Source organism: Pteropus medius, unplaced genomic scaffold (assembly GCF_902729225.1).
Source record: "Pteropus medius unplaced genomic scaffold, Ma_sr-lr_union100, whole genome shotgun sequence".
NCBI classification, from domain to species: domain Eukaryota; kingdom Metazoa; phylum Chordata; class Mammalia; order Chiroptera; family Pteropodidae; genus Pteropus; species Pteropus medius.
In genome coordinates, this window is record NW_024354500.1 from 670368 (window position 1) to 682584 (window position 12217).

The 12217-nt window shown below is 32.3% G+C and overlaps 1 protein-coding gene across 3 annotated transcripts in view; it reads left to right on the forward strand.

Moving 5' to 3' along the window:
* The window catches only part of FBXL4 (F-box and leucine rich repeat protein 4), a 73931-nt gene that overhangs the window by 25478 nt on the left and 36236 nt on the right, over nt 1-12217 (forward strand). For all 3 annotated transcript variants that reach the window (XM_039852919.1, XM_039852918.1, XM_039852917.1), the window contains exons 5-6: nt 2232-2476; nt 9625-9838. In XM_039852919.1, the coding sequence (XP_039708853.1) occupies nt 2232-2476; nt 9625-9838 (459 nt within the window). The remainder of the gene's footprint in view (nt 1-2231; nt 2477-9624; nt 9839-12217) is intronic.

A 12217-nucleotide genomic window follows, 5' to 3' on the forward strand; every position in this document is an offset into this window, starting at 1 on the left:
TTACACTCAAAAGCACCCCAAGCCTTGCCATATATATCAAAATGAGGGAGTGTATGAACTTATTATAGGTATATCTGTTCTAACTTACCTTTTAAAGGTAATTATTTAAAGGTAATCCAAATTATTTCAGTGGGAAAAACCACATTTAAATATATCAAGTGGTATAATGTTTTACAGCTGAATTATAAGTAGAGCGGTTTTGAGGTTGGATAAACTGTTTTGAGGGTCCTTCCCATCATATCACGTCCTGTATTCGCTGTGGTATCGAATAGTGCTTTATGCTAGCATACCTGACTATAAAAGCACATTTTGACAGACACTAGGCACTAGCTGAGTAATGATTAATGAATGTTGTCTTGTAGGCCTGACACCTGTTATCTTTTATTTAATCAAAATCCAAAGTGTTTTTTCACATGTCAATGTCATGGTCTCAGTGACTTTTCATTATTCTTTTTCTTTTCTGATATTTGCTTAAAATGTAATATTAATTATCATAGAATGTTTTCACACAATGTACATCTTTTAATATTTGTGACTTTTGTTTGGAATGATGCCAAAAATTGCTGCGAGTTATTTAAATTACAAATCATCTGGAAAAAGTAAATTATTTATTCTGTGATACAGGAATATATTTAACTTTTAATGCCTCTTTGTACTAACTGCTTAAAAATTCTACTGAAATAACTTTTAATATTGTAGTTAAAACAACAAATTTTTAATTCATTTTACAAATATTTAAGGTCCTACATTGCTGAGCCCAGATAGCTCATAGGTTCTTTCAAACATTTAAGGAACAGATAAATTCTATATTATTTCATCTCTTTCATAGCATAAAGAAAAAAGGAAGTTGTCAACTTTTTTATGAAGCTGATGTAACACTATGGCACACACCCCTTAATGTTATTTTTGAAATCCCAGTTCAAATCTTAGAAGTGAATAGCAAAAACACCCCAAGCCTTACCATGCTCAGTAAATGTGTTAGTCCGCAGTGCTCATGCTTTATGTATACTCTTAAAACTTATTTTAAGTATCATGTTGTCACTCTTTATTTTTTAATATTTTTGCCTAAAACAGTGAAATTCTGACCTGAAATTAATACTGGGCCCACATAGTCAAATAAATTGAAGAAGAACATTTACATTAAAGGGCATATTTGCAAAATAGAAAGTGTAGCTAGATAAACACATTGCATAAAGTAAATTCAACCTCTCTCTAAAGATTTTTAGCATTTAGCAAACATTTGATCTTTTATTCCTTTGTTTCTTGGCTCAGAATAGGCTATTTAGCAGGAATTCTTTGGGCATTAGTTTAGAAGCCCCCAAATGTTCACCATTAACAAAAAATAATAAATCTTGAACTAGTTCACATAATTTATTTTAATTAGAAATAAAAATCTTTTTGATTCTTCCTCTTGAATACTTTTTAGTATCTGTTTGCCACTCCATCATCACTTCCAACTGCCTGAAGCTGACCCCTGTTTTCTCTTTCCCGGAATTCTGCAATAACCCATTGGCTGCTTTCCCTCCCTGCCTCCAGTAGTACCCCCTGCAATAATCTTTCGAAAACACAAATCTGACCATGTCGCTCTGCAGCTTAAATTCCTTCAGGACTCTTCATTGCTTTTAGGATAAAGCCAAGCTCCTCTGTGAAGCTTTTTGTAATCCGGTCCTTCCCTCTCTCTCTCTCGCCTTTCACCTAGCTTGCTTCTCACCCTTTAAAGTTGAGCCTTCCTGTTACAAGTTCACTTTCACATTGCAGTTAGGCCTGTGTCTTGTGTTAGCCTCTAATAGCTAGCTGCCTGTGCTTCTCTCTGTCAAAGCTACTAAACCTTGTCATTGTTCTTACACCAATCCCCACTGGACTCTGAAAACTGAAAGCGAGAACTCTTTTTCTGTCACTGTTTAGTGTGTGGTAGATGTTTAGTAAATTTTGGATCTATAAAAATTGTATTATTCAATAGATTACCAAAATATATCTTTGCACTGTAAAAAAAATATAAGTAGTCAATATGAACTGAGTACACTTAGAACAATTTTGAAATGTACTATAGTCTTATGTATGTACGGTTTCTTCTGCTTTAGATAATTCGGTTGAATATTGATTTTTCTTAGTATGTCAAAACTATTGTTATAAAATACATGATACTAATGTTCTTTATTAGACCATATGTGCTTAATAAAGTGATACTTTTTTTTTATTCTTGATGATCTTGGTTTCTCTGTTTTTTGTAGCTCATTCAACTGATTCTGAATCATCTTACACTACCAGACCTATGTAGATTAGCACAGACTTGCAAACTGCTGAACCAGCATTGCTGTGATCCTCTTCAGTACATTCACCTCAATCTGCAACCATACTGGGCAAAACTAAATGACACGTCTTTGGAGTTTCTACAGGCTCGCTGCACTCTCGTCCAGTGGCTTAATTTATCCTGGACTGGCAATAGGGGCTTCATCTCTGTTGCAGGATTTAGCAGGTTAGTGCCAAGCCTTGTTGAGTTTATTTTACCAGCAGGCTGTACTTACTATGTAGTAGTTTCCATAATAAAGTTTGAAGTTATATACCATGTACTTTACAGAAATAAAAAAGAAGTACATTTGGTGTGTCATCATGTTCAGAATGCTTCTGCTTATAAATGTAAATGAGTTTCACCATCCTCTTCAGCTAAACTTCATAATAATATGAAGTGAAGCTATGTCCCTTACCCCCTATTTTTTCAATCCCAAGTAACTTTTAACAGAGCTCCTTTTTTTTTCTTTCTCTTATTTTCAGCACTGATGATTAACACATTTAAGAAACTATTTCCAAATCAAAATCTACCTCTCTAATGTGATTTGTCAGAAATGGAAAACAATTTATTATAGAACATTTTTAATTAAATCTTAATTACATGTGCAATACATCACCCAAATTTAGAAGCTCATTTAAACTAATTATGTTGAAAATGCAATTGCATGCTAAATAGGCGACCACACTTGCAGACCTGCCCAGGTGTTTCTGCTTCGTTCTATTTAAGCATTTAGTTTCCTTACTATTAAATGTCACCTGTTAAACATTTGAAAGCTTGCACAAGTGCATATTCATTTAGTAATGCCATAGTAATTTTTCTTATGATGCAAACAGGTGTTTTTCTTTTAACTTTGATGGTAGTTATTCTCATTGTATGTTATAGTATAATCCCATCATTTCATTAGGTTAAATAATGAAGGAGTAGAAACTTTGGGAGAAATTACATATTATTTTTGATTAATGAATAATCTTCTAACCTGTTTTTAGAAGTTAAAAATGAACTTTGAGCTCTCCCTACATACATCCCCAGCGCATATATTCTTGAACAGTAGTTTATGAATTAGAAATTTGTATATTGAGCCTTGTTTCTCCTTGACTTACTTTATAAAAATAAAAATGCAATTCTAGAAAGTAAATATATGATACCATTAGATTTGGATGAAATAATGTTTGAAATAGTAAAAATGTTTTCAAATTATAACATTGATAGTTTATGCATTGAAGTAAAAATATACACAAGCACATATGGCGTATGGCACATGAAACCATGGATGCACTGAGTGTCTTTCTGCTGGAACTAGAGCCAGGAGAAGAGATTCTTGGATAAAACATTATGGTATTGTGGGTCAGAGAGTCTGAAGATTTTATAACATACTATGTATACAGCATTATTTTTCATTATGTAAACTTGCTTACGAGGGGATATTTGTAGTAGAAAAAGAAGGCATTTCTTTTTAGCAGTATCATTTCAGTGAATGTTCAGAGAATTTACATTTTAAAAATTGCTTCACATTTGACAGCTGTCTAGTGGAACACAGTTCAGTTCTTCCTAGTTCCTCTTGCCCAAACACACACACTTTATTAACAAATTTTTCTCTCTGCTAATAAGATCAAGAAGAACTAAAGCTAATGGTAACTGTGGGTATTTGGAGCATACACTGTAGATTATAAACCAAGACAAACTGAGAGCAGATAGAACAGTTGGTGTCAGTAAGCATTATTTTAACTTAAAAGGACCTTTCCTGTATTTTAAGTAGCCTTCATAGCTCTTTACTTAATGTTTCTCACTATTAAAAATGTATTGTTTGTTTTCAGCCCTTTATCTGAAAGGCATTGTAGTTGTGTTGACCATGTGAAGAGATGGATAATATAGTCCTCGCCTCAAGCTACAGTAAAATTATAAAGATAAACACATAAACATATCCTTTCAATATCTTTATAAGTAAAATAACAGGGTGGCAACTAACGAGTATAGACATTAAAGCAAACATTGGTAATGAGTGGCCGCATTCCATCTTCTTTGGCGAAATGTTGCCTGTAAAAATGATGTAATGAGTAAAATAAAGGTAATAGTAAATCAAATTTTTTTTAAACTCTCTTTAAAAAAAATTCTGGTGCATGAGCAGAAACATGAAGTTGTGAGAAGAAAACTTAGCAATACTATTTTTTAAATTTTAGACTCATAAGGAATAAAGATCATTTTTGCAAGGTTAAAGCTCCACTCTACTTTCTCATCAGCAATTTCTCTTTTATTTTCAATTCAAACACATTAGTTGCTGTGGGGCTGTTTGAGTAATCATAAAAGTACATACATAAACTTAAGTTTCCCCTATTTTACTGTAGTTTTCAGCCAGTAAAACCATAAATCTTAATAGCATTCTTTTAAGCATATCATTTTTCCCATTAAGAAAAGAAAAAAAATTAAATAACAGGGAGAGAATCTTTTTGGGGATGGGAGACATTGGAATTTTGCTTTCTGATTGCTGTTGGCCCCCAATGACTTGACTGCTGAATTGATAGTCATTCTAGCTTGTAGGCAGCATTCCCAGAATAAACAATAAATATTCATGGCTTGATTATTAATGAATAATCTTTGAATAAGTATGATCTATTTGTGCTCATTAATGTGAAGACTTATTTATAATACTTTAAAGAAAAAAAAGTACAATTTTTAAACTAGAGACCAGTGATAATGAGCTGCTTTTCGAGCAAGTCTTTGGGAAGTTTGATTTAGTTTATTTTTGTTGCTTAAAAACCTTATCCTCACAAATTGGAATTGTTTAACTGGATTTTAAAGAACTTTTTAGGAATTTATATTTTTCAAAATAGCAGGTAAATAGGTTAAATTGATATCATAAGAAGTTAAACTTTTAATCAGTTATTAATATACTATTCTATCTACAGATTAGTGATTTGCAATTTCAAGTACTGCTCCTGCATACCTTTACTTGTTAAAACCACGTTTATTGTAATTCTCTTTTTCTTTTATAATAGTTTCCTAAAGTTTCAGATATTCCTTTGCCTACCTGTCTGTCTGTGCTTTGAGGCTTAATCATATCATTCTGATGTTCAAAAGCCCTTAGGTTTATTTTTCCACTACTGTTTTTCTTCAGGTAGTTGCCCAAACTAATCACCTTGAACTCCACTTCAGTTATATAGATTTTACCCCTAAACCCTCTTACTTGTTCCCTTCAGAAGACATTCTTGGATGCTTTCTAGATTCAAGAACTTTACAGGTGTTTTGACACAGAGCTGCAGTTTTATGGGATAAAGAACTTATTGTCTACTTATATGTTAGTCTATTCAGTTGCTTGCCTGTATTTTATACAGTTGGTTCTTTTAGACTGTCAATACATAGAGAGTAAGAGACAATTTTAAGACTTTCTTTCTCTTTCCTTCTACTATTGCTGGATAGTACCATAAAGAATTATCAGGAAGTTTTGTTTTTAGTGGCTTTATTTTGAATAAGATGTAATAAATAGTGTTCCAAGTTATTTTGGATTAAAAATTACCTTAAATATGCCATTTTATAAAACTCAGTGAAGGCCAGCTAACAAAACATAAGATTAGGAATCAGAAGCAATGGATATTTCTATCTAATTTTCCCCTTACCTTTATACATCAGGCGGATTGTGAGGATTAGTGCCTTTTATTTTGTGATAAGTAAATTCAGATTAAATCATTTGTTCATGTGATGTTAATTATTTTAGAGTGCAAGTTACCATTTTGTAAATCACTTCTTATGTGTTTACATTACTCTGGACGAATTAATTCACCTCATAAGGATAAGCAATTTATTTCTCTCTCCAGAGACTCCTTTTCTCATAGCAGGAGAACTAGTTTGGGATTGTTTATCTGAACTTAGGTCTTCTCATAATACCTTTAATATCAAGAAATATTTTATGAGAATTCATAACATGGAATGAATAGGCTGTAGGAAATAAAAAAGCTGTAGTTCTCCTTTCGGGTGGCTGGTATTACAGTTGAGATGAATAGATGATCAAGACAAAAACATATATGTAATTATGCATTAAAATAAAACTTACATGAGGAGCATTAATGAAAGAAATAAGAGTTGTGTTTAGCTAATTAATTGAGTTTATTGTTACTTCTATTTTCTTGGAATGGAGATATTTTGAAAAATTAGGTAGTTTAGATCTTGTAAGTTTAAGAAGGGAGAATATGGGGATATTGAACAAATAATCTGCTCACAGTAAAAATATACAGAAAGGTAGTATAGGTGTAATCATCTTTACTGTGCTTTCAAATTCTGTCAGTCATTAAATCAGGTTGGGAAGTTTTCTAGTCTGTTAACAGTTGGTTTTCTGGTGGCTTGATATCACTCTATAAATGCTTTGGGAGTAAAAATTCAATAATGCTAGTGAGGAGAAAAGGAATGTCAAAGTATCCCAAGTCTGATATGAAAAAGAATTGTAGAACAACGTACTTTGCCAAATAATGAGGACCTTCAAGAGATGAGATGCCTAAACATTTTAATTTTAAGAGAGTTAATATATTTATTTAAGTTCTTTGATCTGCAAATAATTTTAGAAGTATCAATCAAAAAAGGATATTTATTAGTTCTCAGAAACTTTATATCACTTCTAGATCGCTAGCTTATAAATAATGAAAAACTACCCATAACTACTATGTATTCTCAAAGTAAGGTGAACATGATGATTTTGTCATATTTCTTTGGAATAGTTTGACCCAATGAAGGGAAAATACTATGAATCTGTAAAACTTTGTCTGTTACAGAATAAAGGAAACAAATTCATCAAGTGAATTTTCATAATTGAAAGATTCATTCAACAAACTCTCATCAAATATTTTTTTTTTACCTGCCTGACATTGTGCTAAGTACTGGTATACCAAGAATCTATTTCAATTGTCAAAGGATTTGAGGTAGCTTATAAAACTCAATATAAACAAATTAGTCAGTAAGGAAATTGTGATTAAGAGAAAAATAAATAGTGGTTGAGAAATAGATGACTTGTGAGTTCAATTCACTATATATAAAGTATGTCCTAATTTAGTATACATTGCCTACCTTTGAGATAGATCTAGAATCTGAATATTGGGCACCATATTCAGTGCTACTACCTGGATCCAGTGCATCATTCTCTCTTCCATGAATCTTGTAGCAGTGTCCTGATGGTCCTTTATCCCTCTTTCCTTCAGTCTGTTCTGCTCACAGAAACCAGAGTGATCATGTTAAAATGCAAGCAGATTGTGTCACTCCTCTGCTCAAAACCCTCTGATGATTGAGAATCCCTTCTCCCTCAAAATAAAAGCCAGAGTCTTTATAGGACACACTATATGAATTGCCCCTTACCTGTCTGATCTGCTCCTCATCACCCTCTCACTTTATGCCTCCTGCATTAGCCTCCTTATATTACTTCATTCTAAGTGTTATCCTGTCCCTGAGCCTTTGTGCTTGCTTTTCCCTTTGCTTGGCATGCTTTATCCAGACATTTGATTTACTCACTCCCTCCCTTCCTTTGGTTCTTCACTCACCTTCTCAATGAGGCTTCTCTGACTACCTTATCCACCCTTGATATTTTCTGTTGCTCTTCCTTGCTTTTAGTTTTCTCTTTGGCACTTTTTACTCTCTACTATACTATGTATTTTACTCATTTATTTGTTTATAGCCTACCTGTCTTAACCAAAATGTAAGTAAACTCCATGAGAGCAGAGACTGTTTTGTCCACTCCTAAGTCCCAAGTGCCTAGAGTAATGTCTAGGTCATAGTAGGAGCTCAATAAATATTTGTTGAATGAATGAATGAATGTGCTTGATGCAAACTGCAATTTAGTTAATACAACTAGCAAAGGTAACAGTAGTCAGAGGGAGTGGGAGGAAATCCAGGAAAGAGAGTAGCTTGAGGAGTGTCAGAGAATTTTAAGGAGTGGGATGAGCATTTGTATGAAATGCCACAATAAGTATTACAAGGACTGAAAAGAAAGGTCATTGAATTTGCCTATTAAAAGAAAAGGGTGAATTTAGGGAAACCTATATATTGCACTGAATTAAGACTAAATGGATATTCAGGTATAAATAAGATGTGTGGGCTACAGAGTTATTTGCAATATTTTAAATTTATAGCAACTGAATTTTTTTATTGTTTGAATGTGAGTTGGCCAAGATTTAACTTTTATTTTAATGTTTGTGAGGCGCTTTGACCTTTATAAACTGCTTTCACGTATTGTTTGATGTTCAAAACCACCAGACAGTGTGGTAAGTGTTGTTACATAATTCTAGTCTGCTTTTACAGCTGAGTCTTGGGTAAGTGGCTTTTCCAAGGTCCCAGGCTAGGAAGTAGTGGAACATGGAAAAAAAAATTCAGCTTTTGACTTAGGAGTCCAGTGTTACTTCCTTTATTTACTTAAGTGATTGATTTTGTCAATTTTATTTTGTGTGTATTTAAAAGCTAATTAAATCATTTAGGAAAAATATGTGGCATAAATAAACTAACAGTATATTACTGGTATGACACTGAGACAGGAAAGAAAATGTCAAGAGACTCAGACAGGGATGATCGGTGTCCTGTTTAAGGGTTTGCTTAGTTGATAGTTTCATGGATTCAAATACTCCTAGACTTATATTTACTTTTAGATTATTTTCAGGTGATGATTATGGATAGGACAGTTTTTCCTTCACCTGTAATGTAATTAAAATAAATATTGTTATTCCTACTCTGATAAGGAATTTTGTGTCCTTCACGTTGAATTATTTCTGTATATCTTATATAAAGCTGCAATTGAATGTCTTGTTATAATTTCAGCATTAGTCTAACTGCTAAATATTAACAGTACAAGGAACATATCACAACAGTACAGTGAAACCAACCTAGAAATTTTCTGAGTTGAGTGGAGGCTAATCTGATTTCTTTTGAGGTCATTTAATAAAAGCTGTCACTTTGTGTGCCATATTCAAAATAAATTATACAGTATTGAACGGATACTGTTTAGAGGAAAATATCTTCCAAGAGTTTAGAGTTTTGTTAATTTTTTTTTTTTGGCTCTTACTAACTTAGATGTGAATTACATGTACATAGGAGAAATACACCCTCTGCTTTTTTAATTTTCTACATAGCATTAGCTGACATTTTATATGACGTGAATCCATTTTATCTTCTCAGGCTGATTTATTTTAGCCTAACCATGCCTATTTCGATATGCAGTAAATGAGGATTTAAGTGAAACAGGTTTTACATTTTCCCTAATAGAAATCCATTCTTCTGAAGGTGTTTGCTTAGAGTTAATATAATTCTAAAGTATTTGCAAAAATATCTCTTAGATTTATGAAATTCACAAGGAACTTTTATTTTTACAGGTTTCTGAAGGTTTGTGGATCTGAATTAGTGCGCCTTGAATTATCTTGCAGCCACTTCCTTAATGAAACTTGCTTGGAGATTATTTCTGAGCTGTGTCCAAATCTACAGGACTTAAATCTCTCATCTTGTGATAAACTACCACCTCAAGCTTTCAACCACATTGCCAAATTATGTGGCCTTAAACGACTTGTTCTCTATCGAACAAAAATAGAGGTAAGACTAACTCAGCATTTACAGATTTGCTAGTGTAATGTCCAACTGAATATTTAGTTGCCTGTAATTGCTCATAATAATACAATTTCTGGTTTTTAAATAGATTAAATTTATAATGCCACCTATCTATTTCGAAATCATTACAGCTGATTTAGTCATTTCAAAATAATTTAGTCTGTTGTATTGTTTTCTTTTAATAATTATAAGAAAATGTTCTCTTTACTCTTAAAATTTTTGCAATGCTGTTCATATTTATAGGTAAAGAAATAAGCAATGGGTTGAAGTGAGCTGAAATGCTGGCAGGGAATGAATTAGAGAAAGGAGTAGCAGGATAGAATGCAGGAGGACATTTGCTTAGAGCAGGAGGAAACAAAGTAGAATTTATCCAGGATCAGACTTAGGAGTTAGAATTCCTGATACAATGCCTTATGAGTCTCATTAAAGAAGAATAAAATCATGTAATATGCATTGATCTATTGGCCTTTTTCACATAATATCTCTAGGATATCTTTCTAGGTCATTATATACCACTTGACTCTTTTCATTAATTGTATAGTGTATGTCATTCATAATCTATTCAACCTTTCCTCAAATGATCAACATTTAGGTTTTCCCAGTCATTTTTCTTTTACCAACTATCTAGTAATAACATTTTTTGCACCGAATTTTACATATACCTGCTATTATTGCTGTAGAATAGAGTCTTGTAGGTGGTATTGCCAGGTCAAGGAGTAAGTGCCTGGGCCTCTGTAGTAAACACCCACTTATTGTCCTATATTTGTTCCCTCTACTCCAGCCATGTTGGCCTTCTTTCTATTCCTTGAACTTTCTGATCTGGTCTCAGCTCATGGCTTTTTCTCTTCTGCCTGTCTGGAATATTCCTTCAGCTTATTATGTGGCTGTCCTCTTTTCAGCTCGATGTTCAACGTAAATTTTTTTTCAGAGATGGCTTCTTGGGCATTGATAAAAGGTAGCCCCCCTTCTAGTTTGTTTCTTTCGTATCACCCAGTTTTTTTTTTCTTTTTTAGCTTTTAGCTTCTTTATCACTCTGACATTATTTATTTTCTTGCTATTGTCTGTATCCTTACACCAGGAAATAAGTTTCATGACGGTAGAGGCCTTGTCTGTTTTTTTCATTGCCATGTTTTCAATATCTAGATTAGACTTGGTAAAGATTGGCCATTCAATAATATACATTCAAAAAATGAATGTATAAGATAGTCAAATTACTTTTCCAAAATGATATGCCAATTGCTTTCCAACCCTTGCCTCTCTTGAATGTTACCTTGGTCAGGCTATTCAACCTCTCACTATTTCAGTTTCCTGAATGGAGACATTAGAATACAGATCTCATATGGTTCTTGTGAGAGGTAAATTACATGTAAAGTGCTTAGAGGGTACCTGGAACATAGTAAACTCTCAATATTAGTTTTTAATAGCAGTAGTAGTTGTAATAATATCATCATAGCAGTTTTGTAGCATGTTTTGCTATGTGGTAGGAGAAGTCTCCTTGCTAATTTTTTTTAACTTTTTTTTTTTTAATAAATCCTAGTTTATTTTTCAAGATGTATCTTGCAGCAAGGATTTTATAAGTGCATTTATTATATTTCATTTTATTCTTTAATAAGTCTTTTCATCTGTTCATATATGTTTTGTTTTACACACAAGAACATGTTATAATTTTCTTAAGTTTTATATCTTTTTAGTTAAATTTATCTCTTGTATTTCATAGTCTCAGATACTATTTTCTATTTAATTTTAATTGGTTTTGATAGTATAAAGGAAAATTTGATTTTTTGTATATTTATCTTTATCTGCTTACCTTATCAAATGCTTATAATTGTTCTAGTAACTTTATGTCTTTTCCATTTTATGACAGTTATATAATCTGGAAAAAATATACTTTTTCTTTCTCTTCCAGTATTTAAACTTTTGCTACATTAGGTAGAACTTCATAAATAATTTGGAATACCAGTGTTATTTCTAATACAGTGGGATATCTTCGATGTTTTATTTTTTATATTTATACAAAAAATATTTGAGTACATATTATGTGCCAGGCACTGGTCTAGGCACTGAGACTTCAATAGTGAACTAAACAGACAACTCCTTGTGCTGCTTACTAGTTTTATATGTTGTTTGATGTTGCTTTCTAATAAGTAGTTTTGTCATTCTTGTTTGAGAACATTTTATCAAAAATATATATTAAGCTTTTTTAAGCCTTCATTAATGCACTAATGTTTTTTCTTCTTTTATTTATTATTATAATGGCTTATAGTGAACGGTCCTTGCGTTCCTGGAGTAATCCTTGCATGTTTTTAGTTTAATACATAGCTAGGCTAATTTCTTAATATTTTGTAGTCAAATTGCTTGGGTTTG